The 26,187-nt window shown below is 37.7% G+C and overlaps 1 protein-coding gene across 2 annotated transcripts; it reads left to right on the forward strand.

The window, feature by feature from the left end:
• The first annotated feature begins 612 nt into the window (after nt 1-612).
• LOC141265028 (mycocerosic acid synthase-like polyketide synthase) lies at nt 613-25,587 on the forward strand. 2 transcript variants are annotated; one of them, XM_073677568.1, is made up of 8 exons: nt 675-736; nt 903-929; nt 7,402-7,474; nt 9,281-9,434; nt 12,006-12,166; nt 14,497-14,700; nt 19,371-19,552; nt 20,042-25,587. In XM_073677568.1, the coding sequence occupies exons 3-8, from the start codon at nt 7,417-7,419 to the stop codon at nt 25,493-25,495; spliced, it is 6,213 nt and encodes a 2,070-aa protein (XP_073533669.1). In that variant the 5' UTR covers nt 675-736; nt 903-929; nt 7,402-7,416; the 3' UTR covers nt 25,496-25,587. The 2 variants fall into 2 exon arrangements, with proteins under 2 accessions (XP_073533670.1, XP_073533669.1); XM_073677569.1 differs by lacking the exon at nt 903-929 and having other exon boundaries at nt 613-736.
• Nucleotides 25,588-26,187: the final 600 nt, after the last annotated feature.

The following is a 26,187-nucleotide window of genomic DNA, read 5'->3' on the forward strand; positions in this document are numbered from 1 at the left end:
CCTCATAGGAGGATATTGCAGTAGTTGAGGAGGGGGATAGTGAAATCTCAACTAGGATCTTTCAGGCGCAGTTGACATCAGTCATAAAATGGAACAGGCACTGTATTGTGGCTTCTGTTGTAAGGAGAAGCCATGAATTAGATGTGAACATAGCTTTAAAAAGGCACTATTTCCTAAACAGGGACAAATATGAATCACATTTCACTCTATACAATAAGTAATTTCTGAACACACAGCAACAATTTAAGCTCTCCAGAACATGTGAAAATAAATGATTGCAAAAAAGATAAGCAACAATATGTAACGCAAATTCTTTGGAAAACATAAAAATATCGTGTACACCAAGTAAAAGAAAGGATTAGTGTCAATGAAAACGTACTAATATTTAATGAAGCATGTCAAAAGGTTATGAAATAAAAGACAGTGGTGAAAAAACGAAATAAAAGTCCAGGAGTCTGTTAATAACCCAACAAGGAAGTAAGAATCATTAAACGAAACAACAATTGCAAATTCATAGACAAGGCAAACATAAAGTTGGACTAATCCCTACTTGACACTTTCCAATTCTCGATTACGTCATATAAAGTTATCTCTCAGCACTTTGGAATGTTTATCACAGCCAATCCTTCTTCTAAGGAAACCCAAGTTATCAAAAATAAGGATGGGCTGATGGATTTCAAGTACAAAATGAAGGAATCCCATTAGTTTCCCATCACTCATTCCACTTCCCAGGCATGTAAGTATTGAGGGTACTGTTTTTTGCTTTTGAAGCCTCTTTTACATAGGTTATACCATGATATAATTAATTTTTGTTGTGATTGGATAATTTGAGTTGAAAATTTCTGTGCGCATAATCATAAAAGTTTACTGACGTTAAACACGTCCTTTTTGTCTACCTCTAGCAAGGACATTATTTACTGGAAGTTAAGGTAATCTATTTTTTTATTTTTTAAGAATTTTAATAATAGCAAGTTGCATGACATTTTGAATCTGATGTTTTTTTTTTCTTAAATAAAGATATTTTCTTATGGTAAAAAGATATTTTTTTTATATATTTTTATGCTATAATAAATATAGTTTAATTAATAAATGTGTTCTAAGAACTGTAGATGTTCAATTCTTCTGTTGTTGTAGCCTAAGTTTGGATATGTTTGAGGACTTGTTCTTTGAGGGATGATTTGATACCATTTTGAAGTACACGTGATTTTTTTCTTGCTTTATATTCTTTTTCTTTGGCAATAACATATTCAAAAAACAGCAATTCTATCATTGCTTTCTTCACAGCAATATAACATGAATGTTATAAATCACAGCAAGCATGGAACCTAAGAATAGGAAAGAATTCAAACATAAATGTACAATGATTTTTTTTTTTTTTCTTTTTCTTTTTTTAGAAAATGAGTTTCCCAAGTAGTAAAATTATTAATCAACTTTTGCTCCACATGGCATCTTTTTTAGGCTGCGTTCACACATTGCTTTTTTTCCTGCGTATTTTTACGCGTGCGTATTTCCTGCTTTTTTTACCTGCATTTTTTTACGCAGGTAAAAAAAGCACCTCCATTCACACACTGCTTTTTTTCCTGCGTTTTTTTACGGAGGATGCAGGAGAAATGAAGTGTGAGGATGGAGGATTACACCTGTATGTAATGTAATGTCTGTGTCTGTGTGTCCTGTGAGTGTCCCCCTAGCAGTGTATGTACAGACAGCTTCTGGCTGCAGTAAATACACTGCTTTAAAAGAAAAAAACTATGGATACTCACCTATCCGATGGATGGCAGAGGCGTCCGGTCCCACCGCTGCCAGCATCTTCAGTGAAGCAATGACAAGCCGGCGTTCGCACCGGTCCCGCCGCTTGCAGCTTCCTGCCGTAAAGAGATCACAAGCCGGTCGATCGCTTTATGGCAGAAACTGCAAGCGGCGGGACCGGAGCCAACGCCGGCTTGTCATCGCTTCACTGAAGATGCTGGCAGCGGTGGCACCGAAGCGGACGGCTCTCCCATCCATCGGATAGGTGAGTATCCATAGTTTCTCCTGCGCCTCCATCAAAAAGCTATGGAATTACGCAGTGTGTGAACACCGCTGCGTAATTCCATCGCTTATAACGGGCATAATAGGAGAAAGTGCAGGAGGCAGCTGCGTAAAGAATTGACATGTCAATTCTTTACGCAACTGCGATTACGCACTGCGTAAAAACACACAGTGTCTGAATGGCAAAGTGAATTTCCCATTCACTTTGCTGGCAGACACAAGGCACATTGCGTATTTTAAAAAAGCGCGCGCAAGAAAGCGCGCGAAAATACGCAATGTGTGAACGCAGCCTTAAATGTACTTCATGGTTGAATAGCCATAATAATCCCTGGCATACTTTCTTCAATAGGCTGTCGATCTTGATAGCAGAGGTGACAACAATATAAGATAAGCTCTTAACTACTCACTAGTGGCAGCTGAAACCGTTTATTTGATCTTTAAAATAACTAAATATTTGATCTTATTTTTTATATGAAGTTGATCTCTTTATTGTAAGTAGATTGATGGGGAGTCTGGGTCCTGAGACCCACACTGATTGCTTAACCCCTTAAGCCCCGAGGGTGGTTTGCACATTAATGACCAGGCCAATTTTTACAATTCTGACCACTGTCACTTTATGAGGTAATTACTCTGGAATGCTTCAACGGATCCCCTTGATTCTGAGAATGTTTTTTCGTGACATATTGTACTTCATGATTGTGGAAAAATTTCTTCGATATCACTTGCGTTTATTTGTGAAAAAAACGGAAATTTGGCAAAAATTTTGAAAATTTTGCAATTTTCAAAATTTGAATTTTTAAGCCCTGAAATCAGAGAGATATGTCACTCAAAAGAGTTAATAAATAACATTTCCCACATGTCTACTTTACATCAGCACAATTTTGGAACCAAAATTTTTTTTTGTTAGGGAGCTATAAGGGTTAAAAGTTGACCAGCGATTTCTCATTTTTCCAACAAAATTTACAAAACCATTTTTTTAGGGACCACATCACATTTGAAGTCACTTTGAGAGGTCTTTATGACAGAAAATACCCAAAAGTGACACCATTCTAAAAACTGCACTCCTCAAGGTGCTCAAAACCACATTCAAGAACTTTATTAACCCTTCAGGTGCTTCACAGAAATTTTTTGAATGTGGAAGAAAAAAATGAACATTTAACTTTTTTCACAAAAATGTTACTTTAGACCCAATTTTTTTCATTTTCACAGGGGTAACAAGAAAAAATGGACCCCAAAATTTGTTGTGCAATTTCCCCTGGGCACCCAGATACCCAATATTTGGGGAAAAACACTGTTTGGGCGCACGGCAGGGCTCAGAAGGGAAGGAGCGCCATTTGACTTTTTGATTGTAAAATTGGGTTTGAATAATTAGCGGACGCCATGTTGTGTTTGGAGAGCCCCTGTGTGCCCAAACTTTGGAGCTCCCCCACAAGTGACCCCATTTTGGAAACTAGACCCCCCAAGACACCTTTCTAGATGCATAGTGAGCACTTGGAACCCCTAGGTGCTTCACAAATTGATTCGTAAAAATGAAAAATTAAAAAAAAAAACACTTTTTCATTTTTACGAATCAATTTGTGAAGCACCTGGGGTTCCAAGTGCTCACTATGCATCTAGATAGGTGCCTTGGGGGGTCTAGTTTCCAAAATGGGGTCACTTGTGGGGGAGCTCCAATGTTTGGACACACAGGGACTCTCCAAATGCAATATAGTATCCGCTAACAAATTGAATGGAAAATCGACTCAAATTGTTAGCGGACACCACGTTGCGTTTGGAGAGCTCCTCTGTGCCCAAACTTTGGAGCTCCCCCACAAGTGACCCCATTTTGGAAACTAGACCCCCCAAGGCACCTATCTAGATGCATAGTGAGCACTTGGAACCCCCAGGTGCTTCACAAATTGATTCATAAAAATGAAAAAGTGAAAAAAAAAACAATTTTTCATTTTTATGAATCAATTTGTGAAGCACCTGGGGTTCCAAGTGCTCACTATGAATCTAGATAGGTGCCTTGGGGGGTCTAGTTTACAAAATGGGGTCACTTGTGGGGGAGCTCCAAAGTTTGGGCACACAGGGGCTCTCCAAACGCAACATGGTGTCTGCTAACAATTTGAGCCGACAATTTGTTAGCGGATATCATGTTGCATTTGGAGAGTCCCTGTGTGCCCAAACATTGGAGCTCCCCCACAGGTGACCCCATTTTGGAAACTAGACCCCCCAAGGCACCTATCTAGATGCATAGTGAGCACTTGGAACCCCCAGGTGCTTCACAAATTGATTCGTAAAAATGAAAAAGTGAAAAAAAAAACAATTTTTCATTTTTATGAATCAATTTGTGAAGCACCTGGGGTTCCAAGTGCTCACTATGAATCTAGATAGGTGCCTTGGGGGGTCTAGTTTCCAAAATGGGGTCACTTGTGGGGGAGCTCCAAAGTTTGGGCACACAGGCGCTCTCCAAACGCAACATGGCGTCCGCTAACAATTTGAGCCGATTTTCCATTCAATTTGTTAGCGGACACCATGTCGCGTTTGGAGAGCCCGTGATGTGCCTAAACAGTGGAGCTCCCCCACAAGTGTCCCCATTTTGGAAACTATACCCCTCAAGGATTTTATTAAGGTGTATAGTGAACATTTTGAACCCAGAGGTACTGCACAGAATTTGTTTACATTAGGTCATCATATTGAATAAGTTGTCATTATTCTTGAACGCAAGTGCTCGCTACTTGAGTTTGCATCGGGTACACAGGTATGCACCATGTACAGCGTGTGCTCGAGTGACATGCTCGAGTCCCTGCTCCGCATGTTTCACGGTTATTAGACACCCAAAAAAAAACATGCGGGGATCGCTCGTGCATGGCAGGCAATCCCCGTAAAGTTTTTTTGGCCGCGAAGCATATGGGGCAGAGACTCGAGCATGTAACTCAAATACCCACGATACTCAATGCATACCAGAGCACCCGATGCAAACTCAAGTAGCGAGCACTTGCGCTCAACACTAGTCGCCATATCGTCATCTTTTTTTCTTACTTTTGAAAAAAATCCCAACCCCAGCCCTAACCCTAGCACAACCCTAACCATAGCACAACCCTAGCCCTAGCACAACCCTAGCCCTAGCACAACCCTAGCCCCAGCACAACCATAGCCCCAGCACAACCCTAGCCCCAGCACAACCCTAGCCCCAAACCCAGCCCTAACCCTAGCCCAATCCTAACCCAAGAGTTTATTTTTGACGCCGTTCCTTGTGCGGTATAAGTGATTAGACGACTTTATTCTTCAGGTCGGTGTGATTACACCAATGCCAGAATCATATGGGGTTTTTATGACTGACAGCTGTCACACACTAAAAGACGCATTTTTTGTAAAATCTAGTTTTTGCATCGCCATATTTTGAGAGCTATAATGTTTCCAGATTTTGGCAGACAGTCATGTGACGGCTCGTTTTTTGCGGGATGACTTGACGTTGTTATTGGTGCCATTTTCAGGCACGTGACATTTTATGATCGCTTTCTATTCCGATTTTTGGGAGGCAGAATAAACAAAAACCAACAATTCAGGAATTGTTTTTTTTTATTTTTTTTATTCTGTTCCGCGTGTGGTAAAATTGATGAGGTAGCTTTATTCTTCGGGTCAGTACGTTTACAGCGGTACCATATTTGTATCATTTTTCTATGTTTTGTCGCTTATACACAATAAAAGCTATTTTATAGAAAAAAAAATTTTTTAGCATCGCTTTATTCTGAGAGCTATAACTTTTTTTATTTTTTGGCTGATGGAGCTTTATGGCAGCTTGTTTATTGCGGGACGAGATGACATTTTCAGCGGTACCATTTTTATTCATATGCATCCTTTTGATCGCGTGTTATTCCACTTTTTGTTTGGCGGTATGGTGATAAAGCATTGTTTTTTGCTTCGTTTTTTTTTTTTTTTTTTTACCGTGTTCACTGAAGGGGTTAACTAGTGGGACAGTTTTATAGGTCAGGTTGTTCCGGACGCAGCGATACCAAATATGTGTACTTTTATTGTTTTTTTTTTTTTTTATAATAATATTTATTGATGGGTACATTATATTTTTATTTTTGGTGGGTTATTTTTTTTATTTTTTTTTTATATTTTTGCAATTTTTTTTTTTTTTTTTCCACTTTCAGACAGTTTATACACTTTATTACTTTGTCCCACTCTGGGACTTTCACTTTTTTTTCTCTGATCGCCTGCATGGCACAGGAATGCAGCACCATCCCTATGCCATGCAGGCTGTCAGCGGTGCACAGTGTGAAGATTGTTTGGAGATGCACTGTGCATGTCCAAACAATCTTCCTGCTGTCTGGTGACCCGGATGTTGTCATGACGACATCGGGTCGTCATGGCAACACCCGGGAAGCCTTTGCAGACTGCGCTGGAAGCCGGAAGAGGAGGTGAGTATCGGCGATCACCTCCCCTGCCCCCGCAATGCCGCGATCGGCTGCGATTGACTTCGATCGCAGCATCGCGGGGGTTAATGTGCTGGGAGCGGTGCAGGACCGCTCCCTGCACATAGTACCGGGTGTCAGCTGTGACAATCAGCTGACACCCGGCGGCGATCGCGACCGCACAGCCTGTGTGCGCGCGCGATCGCCATGACGTACTAATACAGGTCTGGGTCTTAAGTCCCAGGGCACAGACGCGTATTAGTACGTCAGATCTTGTTAAGGGGTTAAAAACGCCCAGACAGGTGAGCAGTTTAGAAGACTGGAACGCACTGCAACAGCTTCAATGCAAACACAGAGCGGGGTAATGTTAATGTGATAAATGGTGGACATTCACTTAAAGTATAGTTCAAATATACCTTAATATGTGAGTAAGGATGAGCGGACGCTTGGACATTTGGGTTCGGGTACCAGGACTGTACCCAAACTTGAACCAGAAGCTGAACTCCATTGAAAACAATATGGACCCAAACTTTTGACCTGGAAAAATTCTCTCCCTCTCTCTCTCTTCCCCGGGAACTCCGAACATTGCAACAGACTCCCGAAAGAAGTCAGTGTTCGGCGTTTAGCACCAGACACTAACTGTCCAGTGCAAACACCAGAAAAGTGAATGTTCTCATATCTAAAAAATAAACTTTCAATGCAAAGATAATTTAAATTGCTAAACAATATTTTCGAAACATACCTTTTGACAGTGGGAACTAGAAAAGAGTAAAATATTAGTATAACAGCAGAATTTATTATTTTCTAAGAATTTCTTGAAATAAATGTGAAAACATGCTCTACAGTAGCATTTATACACTTAAATACAAAAATAAAACTGAATTAATCATTCAGCAAAATGATAAATATTGTATATTAATTGCTTTCTATTATAAGACCAATATGCTAATCAGCCTATTTTTTTCTTCAGAACTAAAGGATCAGAATGGAGGAGGCAGAAGATCACATAGCAGTTGTTGGCATAGGATGCAATTTCCCTGGAGGTGAGTGTTATAAACCATGGTTTACAATTCAAAGGTGTATTCCCAAAATATCATTGATGACGTACTGGGTGTCATATACAAATTGAACCAGTTGTTTAGAAGTCTACACTACTTCTTTCTGTAAAACCCATGGCAAGTGGTTGGTTATTCCTTTTTGCTACGACACACATTCTCCAGTAGTTCTTATTCCCTGCAGTCAAATATACACAGTTAGGTTCTTCCCTTTTCTTTTTCTTTTCATTCCTGGCTCTCTGTGTGCTAGGAAATTGTGGTTAACCTTTCTTCACTTTATAGAGAGGACAACCATGTGTCTTTGACCGACCTTGGCAAAATGAGGCCCGTGGGCTACATTTGGGCGTTTGGCTGTTCCTGTTCAGGGTTGTTCTACGAACAAAGTACATTTTAATCAATAGATTTTGTAATAAAAATAACTTCCACAATTGGATGTGTTAAAAAAAAATTCCCGTGCTGATATAATCTTATAAATGTGCGACTGCTATGTACTGTGTAATGGCTGTGTCTGACCGTGTACATGGTTGGCACATACCACATCTCCTGGCCAGGGGAGGAAGCGAAAGAGAGGATACAGACAGGACAGCATGGGATTGCTGCTGCTTCTTTCTGTGAGGTAAAACATTTCCCTGCCTGTTTTTAAAAACGATTTATCTCACAAAAAGCATCATCGGTGATCCGATGTTTTTCTGACTTTATACTCTCTTTTGCTTCCTATCCTGAGCAGGAGCTGTGTTATGATCAGACTATATTCTGTACACAGTCAGACACAGCCATTACACAGTACACAGCAGGGGCACATTTATAAGATTATCTCAGCACAGGAACATTTTTTTTAAACATCCAATTGTGGAAATTATTTTTATTCCAAGATCTATTGATTAAAATATACTTTGTTCATGGGAAAACCCCTTTATGTCTGATTAATATTAAGTGATAAAATAATAATAGTAAGAAGAAGACAAAGAATTCAGTTTGGCTTGTTGGTTTAGCTTTCTGCAATTGTCAGTCTCTCATGTAACACCTTGTGAAATTAATTGTCCTCCTCACTTGCAAGTACAAGTAGGGAAAGTGAACTACTGTAGAACTATATTTGGGCAAATGAGAATTTTAACAGAATTTTGTATTTTTGCATTGCTTTTTTCAGAGTTATAACTTTTTTATTTGTTGTATAAATTATTACAAAAACATTTTATTTATGCTGCGTAGCAAAATTTTTTTTTTCCATTATGTTAAAATATATTAAAATATAAAGCGACCTCCCAGAAGAATGGAAACAAGCAGCAATTTCTGTTTTTTTTTCTGTTTTTAATTTGCACTACTAACCAAGCAGCATAAACAACATGTTAGTTTTTTCTTTCAGGTCTGCGTAATTAAAGTGATACCAAATATATATAGCTTTTATGTTTTACTACTTTTGCACAATAGTATATTACATAGAAAAATAGTAGTTTTTATTTGTTATGGCTCCACATGCCAAGAGTCAGAGTTGGTTTTATTTTTTTGTCGAACACAGTAGTATATGGGATTTTTTTGGTGGGATAAATTATATATTTTTTTAATACAAATAATTTTGGCTTACATACAAATTATTGGATTACTTTTATTATTCTAATGAATATAAATATATTTCTAAGCAAAAATTAAAAATTTATAATAAAAGGAAAATAAAACGAAAAAGCAGACGTTTCTTCTTTCTTTTTCGTTTCTTTTCTCTTATAATTATCGTCTATTGTGTGATAAAATTATTTTGAAACAATTCTCATTATAATATTAAAAATGCTCATTTACCAGGTGAAGGAATAGACAATTTTTGGAAAGTTATTTTTCATGGAAAAAATTGTGCAACAGAGATACCAGAAGAAAGATTTGATCTGAAAAAATGGTATGATACGGATCAAACCAAACCAGGCAAAATATACACCAGTCAAGCAGCTTTTATAAACGGGTATGTACCATGGGAGGAATTATCATTTGTTTTGTGCTTGCTTTTGAAGTATTTTGTGTAATTTTTACTTTTCTAATACATGTATAAAAGTTGTGCACCATTTTAATGCATTTTGCGCCAATCTAAAATTCAAACTCACAATCACTGCATATCAGGCTGGAGCTTAACCTGTAAAGATTTTTTTCTGTCTAAAGATCTAAATGGTATTCTTCTTTACAGGCATACTGTACTGGTAGATAGAGCTGCATCTCTATATATCAGTACATCTCTATATACCTGTAATAGAGTTATATTTCCTACAAAATTGCTAAAAAATGCTGAAAAACAATTACAATAATCACACTCTTTAATACATATTTTAAAGATAAATATCCCTGTAATTGTGAAAACCTATATAATACGATAAACAGATTATATGTTGAATGGTAAATACAATAAAAAATGCTGATTTTTTTTCTTCATTGCATCCATAAAAACTTTTTTTAATCTTTATTAATATCCAAATATATGAATACAAATTTGAAAATTGCAGCAAAATAAATAACTAAACATAATCAATATCAAATTTATATATATTTTTACCTCCAATTATATTCCCCTCCAAAAAAACAATCCAAATTATCCCCTCCTCTTTGCAGGAAAAAAAGAATAAAAAAATCCTATTTCATATGGTCCAAACATCTTTGTCAGATTTTAAAAAACCTAAAGCAGAAAAAAGCAGATGCTTCTTAATGAATCAGGAGCATCTGACTCTAACATGCCCCCTCGGAGCCCATATTTGTTATTTTCTTTACAGCAATATGTTTTTTCATATCTGCCTTCTCAACATATCTAACCTACTCTTATTTAGTTAGTTTTTCGTGACTAATCCAATTTACCATTATTAAATTTCTTGCATAATATATTATGGGTATTTCTTATTTATTCAATTCAGATATTCTTATTCCTCTCATCTCATTCAATATACATACAAAAGGATATTAAAGAATATAAATCTTAAATATAACATAATCCTTTCCTGTATTTCATTCCAGAAAACCTTCAGATTATTACAATCCCATAACATATGGAACATTTTTCCTCTGGTCACTTTACATCTTATTACTTCTTCTATCAAATGTTACTATTCAATATGGAGACAAAAAAGCTCCATGTAAAATAAATGTGTGTTTGTCTACATGATGTAGTTGAGGAAAGACACTCTGTAACACTGATTTTTGTTATATTACCCACATCTCTTTTAATCCACAGATTATCACCATCTTTTTTAATCCACATTTCCTAATACAATTTAGACATAACACCTCGCTTATTTCTTGTTCTCCAAAAATTCCATTGAATCATTATTCCCCAAGCAGTCACTTCTTTATATGGTCCTGCTTACTTGTATATACCTGAAAAAAACTATTTCTTGGCAATCCAAAATCTTTTATCATTTCAAAGAAACCCTTAAATATATTCCGCTTAATAATCTGACTAAATTTATCTACCTCATACTTCATCCAGAATTAAAATTTTTAAAGAAAAATAATTTTCTAAGTTCTAAGTACGCATCCATAAAAAAGTCAATACAATTATACAAATGACAAAATGGCATTTAACAAAATTTCTGATTATCTGTAAATAAAACAAGACCTTATATAGTGAAGCTTACAGAAAAATAAGAATAATTTATGGCTGTTACAAATAAGAATAAATGAACAATAAAAATTATTTAGTGTTGTGAACATATCCATATATAAAATATCATTTTATATATAATAATAATAATAATAATAATTTTTATTTCTATAGCGCCAACATATAAAACATATATAAATGTGTTGTGTATATGTGTGTATTACAAATATGCTTGTGCACATGTTTGTACTATGAATTTCAATGTGTAATATGTAAATGTACAATGTATTATGTATTAGCTTGTGGGGGATAGATGGAAGACCTGCACAGGGGTCCTTCACTGTCAATGTCTGCCACTGCAAATAAGGGCAATGCAACCACAAGCAAATATGACTTCAAAAATACTTTTTATGATAAATTCCCCAATTGTATGTACTGTATATATTAGTATATCAAGTGAAATAGTTGAAATAGTTCCATTTTGTAGAACTAACTAAACATTAACCAGTTGAAAAAAACTAAAGCAGAAGCTCTTTTGGCATTAAAATAAAGTGCAAACATTTTCCATAAAATAATTAAAATGTTCCCATTTTAATATCAGTTCTGAAGAAACTTGATTTTTTTTAATAGATACTGGGCCTCATTTATAAGAACTTTGAAACAGAAAAATGTGAATTTTTGGTTACAACAAGCAACAATAGCACAACTTTTATTTTTGAAAGAAAATGTGTTTGCTAAAAAATTGCCACATAATAAATACATTAGAAGAAAAATCTCACATACACTTCACATTTAGGGATAATTATGTAATCATGTATTATGAGGGTTTTGAATTGTTATAGTGATATTGGAATCTAGTACTGTGTTATAATACCTTTGTATATATAAACTGTAAAGAAGTTCTTTATACATCTAAAAATCCTAAAAAAAACTTTTTATTAATTAATTAAGGATTGATGAATTTGACAACAAAGTATTTGGAATTAATAAATCAGAGGCTGAAAATATGGACCCACAACAAAAGTTACTGCTTGAATGCACATACAAAGCTCTGGAAGATGCAGGCTATGCCTCCGAAACTATACATGGAAGTAACACTGGAGTGTTTATAGGTAAGAAAATTATTATATTTTTTTTTTCTGAAATATAATAATAATAAAAAAATCTGCTAAGATAAGTAAGTTACATAGACAACAATCATAGTACCATAAACAGCATGGAGTTGAGTAGCAAATGTTTAGAAAGATGCATTACAGTCCATATCCTTTGATATTTTAAGCTACAGATTTATTAAACTGAATGCTCCCGCATAACTTTGTCTGTCATGACCTGCACCATATTTATGTCATGCTTCAGACACTTTCTGCGCCTTTAAGGGCCTAACTTCAAACACGGTGCACAAAAAAATTGACAGAATTGTGAGAGAACATTTCCCGCACAAAGTAACTAATATGTGGTTTAAACTTATACTAAACATTCTTAAAATCAAACAGATTTATCATCTGCATGTGCCACTTTGATAAATGTGGCACATTTTAAGACCATGTAATCTACTAACTAACTTTGCACTGTCTTTTAAGAATTAGACATTATTGATAAATCTGACCCAATGGTAAAGATGTATAAATCTAACTGTGGCAGTTTGGTGCAAATTACACCAAAAATGTTTCTTTCATGACTTGCACCATATTTATTATGTAAGTGCTAGGCACTTTCTGTGCATTGTCTGACAATGGGGCATGGTATTGCTGAAAACGGGCTTGGGTTGTTGGAAGGGGGAGTGGACTATCATGAAACACTTTGCACCAAAATTGTTACACAAAAGAAGGAATCTAAAATGAGTAAAATGGGGAGTAAATGCAGATAGGATAATCTAAAATATGCCAAGTTTTTCAAATGAGTCACTGTGATAAATTTGGTGCATTTTAAGACTGTCTAGTCTAAAATTGCAATAAGAATTACATCGCCCATACTAGTCTGGCCAACACCTCAATGTGTACTGGGGCACCGACCAACTGATCTGGGGAGATATTTATTGAAAATGTCCGATTTCAGATTGCCAATCATGTTATTCTTCTGTTGGCGGTTTTCTCACAAAGAACACAAGAGTGATCAGCTGAAATCCTATGTTTGGCAGAGCTGGCTGAGAGCCGAGCGAGATTACTGTTCACAAAATGATCAGCAGAAATATTGTTCGTCTGAAAGTCATCTAACGTGTATGGAGGGTTTTAGACAATGTTGATAAATCTGCCAAATTGTGGCAGATTTACTAAAACATCCTAATTTTTGTCCCCAGGTTTGATGTCAGTAACCCCTCCCTTCCTCCTTAGCTAGCCATGTTAAGATGTCTTTGCATCTCTGGTTCAGAATTGTCTTTTTTACTTACTGTAATTGTGCATAACTACAAGAATTCAGCTTAAAAAAAAAAAACATCTTATGGATTCTTTAGTCGAGTTAAGCTATCTGACTAACATCTTCGTGTGAGTACTGGTACATAAAGACATCCATAGGAACGGTGTCTCACGAGAACCACACTTGCAGCCTAGTTATGGAGTCAGAGTAGAGATCATTGTTTTTATATTTCCTGTGTCTGCACATAGTATGAGAATACAGAGCTCCCAATTAAGAGGGTGAGAGCTGAGGGATTTATGGCTCTTGGCTACTCAGATAAGCAGCAAATGTAGCCACTGAAACTTGCTGAATAGCCCTCAGCCCCATTCTATTAAAAGGGATGTCCACTTTCAGTAAAGTAGTCCCCAAAGTGTGAAAAGTACATAAAATAAACTCATCAGGTACCCCCCTCCAGGGTCCAGCACCAGCTTCCTGCTGCCTATTTGATCCCGGTGATGTAAGTAGATCAGTAACGTCACTTCAACGCGTCACCACTCTAGTCAGCCAGTCGCTGAGCTCAATGCTCATGTAGAGATTGACAGTACATGATGCTGAGCTGAGTGACTGGGTGACTATAGCAGTGACATGGGCTGTTAACATGATATCACCCCTTTAGTCACATCACCAAGACAGCAGCAGCAGCCAGCGCTGGATGCTAGGGGAGTGAGTACCTGCTGTTTTTCTTATTTTTGGCACTTTAAACACTTTAGGGACCATTTGAAAGAGTACAACCCCTTTAAGAATGACACAACTAAGAATTAGTGATTTGACAGGGGATACTAAATTAAACTAAATCAAATGATCTCCATACTCCTATGTCAATACAGCTATTCTACATGTCATCATCACTATCATTACTGTTTGCTCTGCCCTCCACTAATTACATTGCGCTTTGTCAATATTCAGAATGTTTTTAATTTTACCTTTTTATTATGTTCTTTATAAATATTATTTTGATATGTGATCATTACAATATTATTAGTCCACCTTAGAATAAGTAAATAAATGATGATGTCAAACCAGAATAATGTCCTTTTTTATACGTTTCCAGGTCTCATGAACAGAGATGTCGACACTATCTATAATAATTCTCCAGATAACATTAATCATTTTAATGGCACTGGGACAGCAACAAGCATCGCTGCTAACAGGATATCATACTGCTTTAATCTGACGGGACCATCCCTATCAATTGACACTGCCTGCTCTTCTTCCTTAGTTGCTTTACATTATGCATGCCAAGCCATCAGACAAGGTAAAAACAATTAAATAGACAGAGAATGGATAGATATCTTTCTTTACAATGTACATATGTATTCCATATGAAGAAAAGATTATAAAAAAATTATTTAAAAAATTCAAATTCATCCTAGTTAAAAGAGTTAAGAAAAAAATTATACTCACACAGCCCTCTCCTGTCCCACTGTGTATCACTGCTCTTGTGGTCTTCTTCGCTCCAGTCTGGCCCCTTCTTCTGTATGGTGTGGTGTCTTTCTTTGACTTCTGGCATCTTTCGTACTAACTAGGCCCTGTGTCTTTATGATATTGCATAACCCTGGACCTATAATAACAGGAAATAACCCAATAGAAAAATAGAAAAAATGTGGGTGCAATGAATCACCAATTCAATGATGAAACCTAAAATATCTGCATTGAATGGTCAATTAATAACCATAAATCCAAAACATAAGCAATTTTTTTGAAGAAGCACCAATTGACAGACCAAGATACAATAAAAAACACGTAAAAAGACAAGAATTACAACACAGACTAAAAGGGAGAGAGAGGACAGGGGCACCTTAAACTATGAATAAATGGCACATGCATTTGATTTATTTATCTTTTGGCTTTCCAGCCATTGACACTATTTATTCCCATTGGGATACATATTGTATACAGTATATGCTCTTTATACAGTACAGACCAAAAGTTTGGACACATCTCATTTAAAGATTTTTCTGTATTTTCATGACTTTGAAAATTGTACATTCACACTGAAGGCATCAAAACTATGAATTAACACATGTGGAATTATATACTTAACAAAAAAGTGTTAAACAACTGAAAATATGTCTTATATTCTAGGTTCTTCAAAGTAGCCATCTTTTGCTTTGATGACTGCTTTGCACACTCTTGGCATTCTCTTGATGAGCTTCAAGAGGTAGTCACCGGAAATGGTCTTCCAACAATCTTGAAGGAGTTCCCAGAGATGCTTAGCACTTGTTGACCCTTTTGCCTTCACTCTGCAGTCCAGCTCACCCCAAACCATCTCGATTGGGTTCAGGTCTGGTGACTGTGGAGGCCAGGTCATCTGACGTAGCACCCCATGACTCTCCAGCTTGGTCAAATAGCCCTTACACAGCCTGGAGGTGTGTTTGGGGTCATTGTCCTGTTGAAAAATAAATGATGGTCCAACTAAACGCAAACCTGATGGAATAGCATGCCGCTGCAAGATGCTGTGGTAGCCATGCTGGTTCAGTATGCCTTCAATTTTGAATAAATCCCCAACAGTGTCACCAGAAAAGCACCCCCACCCCATCACACCTCCTCCTCCATGCTTCACGGTGGGAACCATGCATGTAGAGTCCATCTGTTCACCTTTTCTGCGTCGCACAAAGACACGGTGGTTGGAACCAAAGATCTCAAATTTGGACTCATCAGACCAAAGCACAGATTTCCACTGGTCTAACGTTCATTCCTTGTGTTCTTTAGCCCAATCAAGTCTCTTCTGCTTGTTGCCTGTCCTTAGCAGTGGTTTCCTAGCAGCTATTTTACCATGAAGGCCTGCTGCACAAAGTCTCCTCTTAACAGTTGTTGTAGAGATGTGTCTGCTGCTAGAACTCTATGTGGCATTGACCTTTCTCTAATCTGAGCTGCTGTTAACCTGTGATTTCTGAGGCTGGTGACTCTTGGTCTTCCTTTCCTGGGGCGGTCCTCATGTGAGCCAGTTTCTTTGTAGCACTTGATGGTTTTTGCAACTGCACTTGGGGACACTTTCAAAGTTTTCCCAATTTTTCGCACAGTACTGATGGCCAGTCGTTTTTCTTTACTTAGCTGCTTTTTTCTTGCCATAGTACAAATTCTAACAGTCTATTCAGTAGAACTATCAGCTGTGTATCCACCAGACCTCTGCACAACACAACTGATGGTCCCAACCCCATTTATAAGGCAAGAAATCCCACTTATTAAACCTGACAGGGCACACCTGTGAAGTGAAAACCATTTCCGGTGACTACCTCTTGAAGCTCATCAAGAGAATGCCAAGAGTGTGCAAAGCAGTCATCAAAGCAAAAGGTGGCTACTTTGAAGAACCTAGAATATAAGACATACTTTCAGTTGTTTCACACTTTTTTGTTAAGTATATAATTCCACATGTGTTAATTCATAGTTTTGATGCCTTCAGTGTGAATGTACAATTTTCATAGTCATGAAAATACAGAAAAATCTTTAAATGAGAAGGTGTGTCCAAACTTTTGGTCTGTACTGTATTTAGTTATTTACAGTTCTATTTCTAGTGATCCTTTTGAGGCATCATCATTGATTTGTTTAATTTCTTGTCCATAATTTGTTTTCAGTGATTTTATTTATTCATGGTTCATGGTGCTTACTGCCCTCTGCCTCCTTTTAAGTCTGTGTTTTTATCCTTGTCCTTTACATATTTTTTATTACGTTTTGGTCTGTCAATTGGTATTTCTCCAATAACATTACTTTTGTTTTAGATTTATGGTTGTTTATTGTCTATTCAATGCAGATTTTTTTAGGGTTATATCATAACTCTAGTAGGTAACAATGCTACCACTAGTCCCAGCATAATGCCATGACATCATGTGAGGACTAGAAGACATCATGACAACATGGTATTTAGTCAGCACTAAAGATTAGCTGAAGGAAGACATTGCACCATACAGAAGAAGAAGTCGGACCAGACTGAAGAAGACCACCAGACCTTAGCAGGGCTGCACAGCATGACAGTTGAGGACCGGGTGAGTATAATTTTATTTTTAACCAATATTTTTTTATGGGAATCTGTGACCACTCTAATTATGTTGCCATTCAGCAACCAACCAGTAAAGGATGTAGCCGAGCTTGTTTATTTCAATTCAAGAGATCTCACAATAACAAGAGAAGGTGTGGATGGTTGTGGGGTCTTATTTTGCATGTCTGAATACCACAACCAGGAATTTCACATCTGATTTTTTCTAGACAGTTGGGTCCTTTAGGGGGTCGTTGGGGACACTTGACATTTTTTAGTAATGTTTTCTTAAATAAAAAAGGTAGCCATAGATTAGTTATACATATTCTTTAATGTCTCCATATGCATTAGACTAAAGTAGGATGAAAATGCTGATATCAGCAGAATCAAGCGACAGTTTACTGAGTGTAGGGGCCTCCAAATCCACCTGACAGATGATGTTGGGGGAGAGAAGGATCCAGCCTATTAGATTTTCATTGGTGGATCTTTTTTATCTTCAGATGATAAGCAACTTCTGGAGGAGTAAGACAACAGCTCTCTAATAGAAACCAGGCGCTCTAATGGAGAGTTGAGCATTTCTGTGTATGGGGGAAATAGCTATCTAATGTGTATGGGAGCCTTTATTGTACTGGCTGGGTTTGGCAATGTATAATGGTAAAAGGGGTCATAGTTTTCATTACTGTGGAAAAGTCTGGAAGGATGATGTACTTTTAGCATACATTTAGAAGGAAACATGAGTACAAATGGAATGGAAGGTGACACTGGTGTATGAACTTGGGAAAGAGGGGCCTGTTGTGACTACAATAAGAGTAGGAGATCCTGCTATGAATGTGGGAGGAAAAGGGCAATGCAGTGATCTGAAGGGAATGGTTTCCTTGTAAACGAGATTCCTGTCTTATCTTCAGTGTAAGCTTAAATTCTGAAAACATCCCAGAGCCACAATGATGGTCTAATCTAAATGTGGAATCTGCTTGAAAAAGTGGTGAACCTTGCTAGGACTATCAGGGCTGCTACAGTAACTGAACAACTCATCTTGGAGGTGTAATGCAGCGGCTTGCAGCATTACTGTAATGGTCCAGGGTGTGTTTTGGCTGACCATGTACCTCCCTCAGGTGACTGGTCACATGACTGTGACACCGCACAGGTCCTGTGCACACAGAAGGTCTGATCACATGACTGTGACATCAGCACAGGTCCTGTGTGCATTGGAAGATATATAAACCCTGGTAGGTTTGAGACAGGTGGAAAGGCATGAGGCCTGTTCCCGTGTGGGACACCGTTAGTGTGAAAGGCGTGAGGCCTGTTCCCGTGTGGGACACCGTTAGAGTGTGAGGCCTAGTGAAGCCTGGCAAAGCCTGAAAGACAGAGGCTGGATCCTTAGGTGTAAGCGATACCAGTAGCCTTGGAAGGCAAGAGTCCTGGAAGGCAGAGGCTGGATGTTAGGTGAGAAAACATACCAGTAGCCTTTGAAGGAACGAGGGCTGGAGACCCCCATCTGGGAAGCCGTAAAGCCACAGTGGTGGCAGAACAAATCTGACTGAAGCAGCCTAAACCCGGCAAAGGTAAAACACTGTATTATATGGACGTTGCTATAAGTGACTTTGCTGAAGGCTGTAACTAGAGCCAAGTGGGCCTGTCGGCCACTTGAAAGGCTCCTGGACATTATATGTGTATGTCGGCGAGCCACTGAGTTGGACTCGGTGATAAGCAGTAGTGAAGTGTAATAAACTGCTGGATTGTGAAATACTGGAAAACGTGGCTGGTGTGCTTTAATTGACCCGGTGCAGCGAGTGTCCCCCAGCATGATGACTAGCGCTACCTTACAGAGGTCATATAACACGTCTAGTCTCAGCTAAAGTCAATGTTTAACACAAATAGTGAACAGTATTGTGCATATGTACATTCCTGTTTAATTTGTGTTAAAATTATGCTTTAATTTCTTTATATTTAAGGTGATTGTGAGATGGCGATATGTGGCGGAGTCAGCTGTATACTCGAACCTCGCATCTTTGTTGCCCTTTGCAAAGCGAAAATGCTTTCTGTTGATGGTATTAGTAAACCTTTCTCCAATAAAGCTGATGGATACGGAAGAGGAGAAGGATGTGGTATTATTCTTCTAAAACCCTTAAAAAAGGTATGAAATGTTTACAGCCTCAATATTTTCTAACATCTTATTATTATTATTATTAGAGATGGGTAAAAAGATTCAAGGTATCTAGATCCAATCTCATATCTAACCTGTATTGCAGCCAGACTTCATTTTTATGGCCAATATCTTTAACTCGGCTCCTCCTAACTGTCTCTGTCGTTTCCTAGGACTCATAACATCATGATATTGTGTGAGACCTAGTCATAGGTGAGATCTGGGTACCAAAAATCTTTTTACTCACCTCCAGTTATCATTTACTTTTAGTTCTTTTTTTTCAGTTTAATTGCAATCATTCACTTGCTCACTGACTAAGCTTCATATACTGCCCACTTTTCTCCAAAGTGACCAATACTTTACTGAGATTTTTGCTTTTCCTATGTTAATTTAAACGTTGATGTGACTGATCCTACTTTCCACTTTCATTTTTGTTTTCCTGTGGGAATTATGTTTAACATTTTTTAACATTTCTTTCAGGCTAAAGAAGAATACTGCAAAATCTGGGGACTTATAACTGCAAGTGCAGTAAACCAAGATGGACACTCTGTATCACCAATCACACGACCATCTCAACATCAGCAGGAACATCTATTACAGCAGATCTATAGTAGGACAGATCCATGTTCTGTGCAGTATGTTGAAGCTCATGGTACTGGGACACCAGCTGGTGACCCAATAGAAGCTACCAGCTTAGGAAATGTCATTGGGAAAAAACGCTGTAATGGAATGAAGCCCCTGAAGATTGGATCAGTTAAAGGAAATATCGGTCACACTGAATCTGCTGCTGGGGCTGCTGGGTTGATTAAAGTTCTTCTTATGATGCATCATGAAATTATTCCTCCATCTTTACATTATTCTAAAGAAAATGGCATCAAAATCATAGAGGAATCCAATCTAGAAATTCCAACCAGTCCTGAAAAATGGCAAGAGGACATAACATTTGGAAGAATGGCCGGAATTAATTGTTTTGGGTTTGGAGGAACTAATGTTCATGTTGTTGTCAAGCAAGATAATCAAGAATACCCTAAGTATCATTCGAAAAGATCAGTAGAATTATTTATATTATCGGCAGCTTCCAGTAATTCCCTTCTCCTCTGTATTGAAGACACAAAACGAGTGTTAAACAACACAAAATTATCCCTGGAGAACCTGGTCTACACAGCAGCTTGCAGGAGAAGTCACCTAAATTACAAATACAGAACAGCATTTCTCGCCTCTTCTGTAACTCATTTACACCAACAACTACAAACGGTGAGCAAATTGGCTCCTATGGTTAAATCCAGCCATCATATTGTGTTCATATTCTGTGGAAATGGAGTCCTTTATAAAGGAATGTGTAAGATGCTACTTGAACATGAGCCAGTGTTTAGAGCAAAATGTGTGGCAATCGATAAGTTGATCCAAGCTTATACCTCCATTTCTGTGCTGCAGCTGTTAGAGATGGAGTTTGATGATTTCTCAAGGCCGGATGTGGCCCAGTTGCTGCTCTTTACAATTCAGGTGTCATTAGTGGCTCTTCTGACACATTGGGGGGTGAGGCCAGATGGAATTGTTGGTCACTCAGTTGGAGAAGTTGCAGCAGCTCATTGTTCTGGACTTATTTCACTTGAAGATGCTGTAAAAGTCATTTATTACAGAAGCATGCTGCAATGCAAAGCTACTGGGGGCAGTATGCTGGTAGTTGGCAATATACCAGTGTCTGAAGTTTCAAATATAATTCAGTCATACAAAGAAAAAGTATGTATTGCTGCTTACAACAGTCCTACTTCATGCACATTGTCGGGCGATACTTATTCATTAGAACACCTTCATGGGGAGCTGACCAAAAATTACAGTGAAAAGAATATATTTCTCGTAAAGCTAAATGTTCCTGCAGCATACCACAGCCCAATGATGGACCCTATATTAAGTGAGGTAAAAGAGATGCTGCATGATTTGCAAGAAAATAACCTGGAGGTTGAACTTTTTTCTACAGTGACGGGTAAGCTAGCTTCCAAAGGAGATTTCACCACTGGTGATTACTGGGCTAAAAATATTCGTGAACCAGTTGCCTTTCAACAAGCTGTAGAAGCTTCAGCAAGAGATAAAGAAAACCCATTGATCATTGAAATAGGTCCCCGGAGAGCACTACAAAGGAACATCATTGAAACTTTAGGAGCAAAAACAACAGTATTACCTGCTATACAGCCCCAAAAAGAATATGAAACTGTCTTTTCCATGCTGATGTCACTTTTTACTCAAGGATACAATCCTGACTGGAGCAATGTATTCGATGCCTATAAATCTTCACCATCAACAATTCCAAGATATCAATTTGATTGCATCAAGCAAGATATTAAATATGAAAAAATTAGACAAGGGAACCAAACATCATCAAGTCCAAATCATCCATTAATCCATAGAATGAGTGAAGATTTGTCTGACTTCCACTGCAAGGTTTCTAAAATCAATACACCATATGTCTATGAACATAAAAATGGAGGATCTGCCCTTATTCCAGGTGCATTCTACGTAGAACTTGGATTGGCAGCTGCGGGTACCAGCTTTAAACCAAAATTGCCTTTAAGTTCTTTGGAAATCAGTGCAACATTTTCCAGTCCCTGTGTTCTCCACCAAGACTCCATGGATCTAAAAATCAAGCTACACCATGAAGACAATGCAATCCTTTTTGAAGTTCTAACATCACATGTTTTTGCACGTGGGCAAATACAAAAACATAACTATAAACTAAACAATGGCAAAAAAATCTCCGCTGAACATATCTTCAAAAGATGTACTTCAGTTTTCAAATCAGAAAATGTGTATGAGAAACTCTCCACATTTGGATTTGAGTATGGGAAGACTTACAAACAGCTGGGCGATGTTCATTATGGGAAAGATCTTCATGAAGGAATTGCCAGAATAACAGTGAGTGAAGAAGTAAGGGAAACAATGTACGAGTACCACATACATCCAGTCATTTTAGACTGCTTCCTTCAAATGGTGGTTTGTGTGGGATCAGGAACACAAGACTCGGCACTCTTCCCATCATCCATAGGAAGTTTAATGATGCTACAGCCTCTTCAAGAAGAAATGATTATTTATATGAAAATGATAAAAACAACGGAGAAGTACATTGAATTATGTGGATGTTTTGCAGATATCAATGGCTCCATTTTAGTAGAAATAAAAAGTGTTCAGTTGACATTTGTAAAACAAACTGCAAATAAAATAGAAAACACATTTTTCCAAGTAAACTGGACAAAGAGTTTTCAATCCAGTCAGAGATCAGAAAATGAGCCAAAGCTGTTGCTTTATTCTGACAAAGTTGGAATAGGTGAAAAGTTATCAAACTACATTCAGAAAGAGGTGACCTACATTCCTTTCAACCATTGGAATTCGGATATTCAAGCACATAAGCTTCTTAATAGTGAATGCGAAGATGTTGTGTTTATGTGGGGAATCCAAGAATTAACTAAAGAAATTCCAAATAATCTTACGCAATATCTAGCGAAATGCTGTGAAGTCTATCAACAGCTGATTTTAACAATGCGAAAAAAGACCCCCAAGCCTTCAATCCGGATAGTGACATTTAGAACTGTGGACAATACTGTGGATCACATTAACCCTGGATTTGCTTTAGTCGGAATGACGAGAGCATGTATGACAGAAATACCTGACATAACATTTCAGCTGATCGATATTAGCTCCTCCAGTTCCCAAGATGTTGCAGCATTAGCCCAGGTTCTTCTTCATTACAATCCAGAGGAACATTCAGAGATCTGGATTAAGGAGGGTTCTATTTACACAAGTGAAATTACTCCCACCATCACTGAACGGAGAACACAAGAAATAAAATCTGATAGTTTTACTCTTTATACTTCAGAGCCTTATACAGTAACTAAAATTTCTGCTGAACAAACTAATTTAAATGTTTCTGTGCTTAAAAGCCAAGATTTAAGGATTCGTGTTGATCAAATTTGCACCCACACAAATGATTATTTTCCTGTTAGTCTTTCAAGCTGGAAATATGGGAATACTCTGTACTGGAACTCTTTGTCTAGTGATAAGCATGAGCTCGTTGCTCTGGATTTTTCAGGTGTTGTTACTGCTGTTGGCAAAGCTGTTAAGAAAATTCACGTTGGTGATAGAGTTGTGGCATGCTATCCGATAACTGCAACCTCTAATGTCATTCTTTCAGAAAATGTTTGCTACTTGGTCAAAAAAGCACCACTGATAAAAAATGCACCTTGTATCTCATTCTTTATCTTGGCCTGGGAAATTCTGCACAATCAACTACCACGTGCAAAGAATAAGCCTAAACTTGTTATTTTAACATCTGATGCAAAGTCAGTTTTGTGCACAGTTTTGTCCAAGACAGCAAAGGAATCTGGATGGGAAACTGTGATAACTGATCGAAGTAGTGTGGTGGATAAGCAATGCACTTCAATGGTCATTCTTCCTATGGCTAGTGCTGTCACTATAGAAATGCTTAATACATTACCACTTCTTAAAGATTTGGTTTTTTTATCTGATCATAAAAATGTTAAAAACTGGCACAATCTAATTCTTAGCAGCAATCAAGACTTTCACATTCACTTACTTGATATTTCTGCTCCTTTCCAGAAGGCATATTTACATCAGAATGCAAAGGAACTGCACAAGTGGCTTTATTCTATATCTCCAGAAACCAACATTATCATTCCAAAAGTTTTGGTTCAACATGAACCTTGCTTGGATAGTAAAGAAACCAGCTACTTTGTAACCCAGTCCTTACCTGTAATTGAGCTAACCAGTACTATCGCAAAGATACCAATGTCAGCACCTGATCCAGTGCTTTTCAAAGATAACGCGGTTTACGTTGTCACAGGTGGTCTGACTGGTCTTGGACTTGAAACCGTGAAATTCATTGTGAACAATGGTGGTAGCCATATAGCAATTTTATCTAGAAGAAAGCCAACCCCAGAAATGGAACAACAATTAAATGCGGTTCAGAATCTAAAGGAAGCTGCCAAGATAGTTGCCATACAATGTAACATTTCCTTCTACCCTGAAGTAAAAAAAGCCATGGAATTAATGAAAAAAATATTTCCAAATATCCCAGTAAAGGGCGTTTTCCATAGTGCTGTGGTTTTTCACGATGGAATTCTGCAGAACCTAAATTTGCTCCACTTTGAGAAAGTTCTCAGCCCAAAAGTAGATGGAGCAGTGAATCTCCACCTTGTCACGTCAGACATGACACTTGACTACTTCGTGTGCTTTTCATCTGTTGCTTCATTTGTTGGAAATTCAGGCCAAGCAAATTATGCAGCTGCCAACTCTTTTCTAGACATGTTCTGCCTATACAGAAGAAATAAGGGTCTTTGTGGACAATCGATCTGTTGGGGTGGCCTCAACCTTGGAGTTTTACTCAATCAGCACCAAATTCATAAACTCTTAGAAGCAAAAGGAATACTCCTTTTAAATACTGAGGAAATTCACAAGTATCTGAAGAAATGTCTTCAAATAAATAATTCAATTCAAGCAATTGTCAAATTTAACTTCAAAACCATGTATGAAAACTTGATCTCAAATATTCCAGGATTGAAGAAGCGGTTCTATAATGTGGTGGTGGAAGAGATGAAGAGTTGGGAGCAAACACCAACAGAAAAACAACCTGGTGGTGGTAATAGAGAAACTTGTGAAGATTATATTCTCTTAGTACTTACGGAGCTCACGGGAGTCAGCTCAAGTGATATCAGTAGCAGTACTCTTCTCAGTTCTCTGGGGATTGACTCAATGTCAGCCATGACATTACAAAGCCGTATCTTTAAAGAGAAGAATGTAAATATACCGCTGGTGAAGCTACTCGATCCCAGCACACAAGTCTCCAGTTTGGTGTCAATGGTTAAAGAAACCACTTGTGATGAAAAAGAGCTAAATGGTGAATTGATAGAGGAAACTTATCTGTGATATGGAAACAAGTTGGCAACAACAGAACTAAATTATTTCAAGCACTTTTCAATCACTCAATAAGAAAAATGAAAGTCAGCACTCACCGAATCATAAATAAAAAGTCCTTTATTCCCGTGCAGGGGACTTCATAGCGTGCGGCAGGTATCGGAAGGTGCGAAACGTCCGTAGTCCTGTGCGCTGCTCCCTTGTCTGCTCCTCCCAATACCTGCCGCACGCTATGAAGTCCCTTGCACAGGAATAAAGGACTTTTATTTATGATTCGGTGTGTGCTGCCTTTCATTTTTCTTATTGAGTGATTGCTTATATGGACTTGGCTATATGCACCACCAAATGGATCAAGGAGCATAAACACTGATATACTGACCTAATGACTGCAAATAGTGTTTGAAGGTGTCGTGCCTGGATATACCTCTGCTTGAAAAGACTATTTGAAGTACTTTGCTTTACAGCATCTTGTGCACTTTTATTAATATACAGCAATACACTGATTTTACGTTAAATTATCAAGGCAACTTTTTATTTATATTCTGATAATTTTGTCAACATTTCAGTATATTTTATATACTATTACAAACAAACTCCTTAATACACTTGTCTTTCTTATTCTGAGCCATAGCTAGAGCTGGGGCCACATTCTGTCCATAGTAATCTTACTTTGATACTGCTGTTGTCACTGCTGTATAACAAGC

The sequence above is a fragment of the Phyllobates terribilis genome, unplaced genomic scaffold, assembly GCF_046119375.1.
Source record: "Phyllobates terribilis strain yellow unplaced genomic scaffold, ASM4611937v1 Scaffold_4__5_contigs__length_816908805, whole genome shotgun sequence".
NCBI lineage: Eukaryota > Metazoa > Chordata > Amphibia > Anura > Dendrobatidae > Phyllobates > Phyllobates terribilis.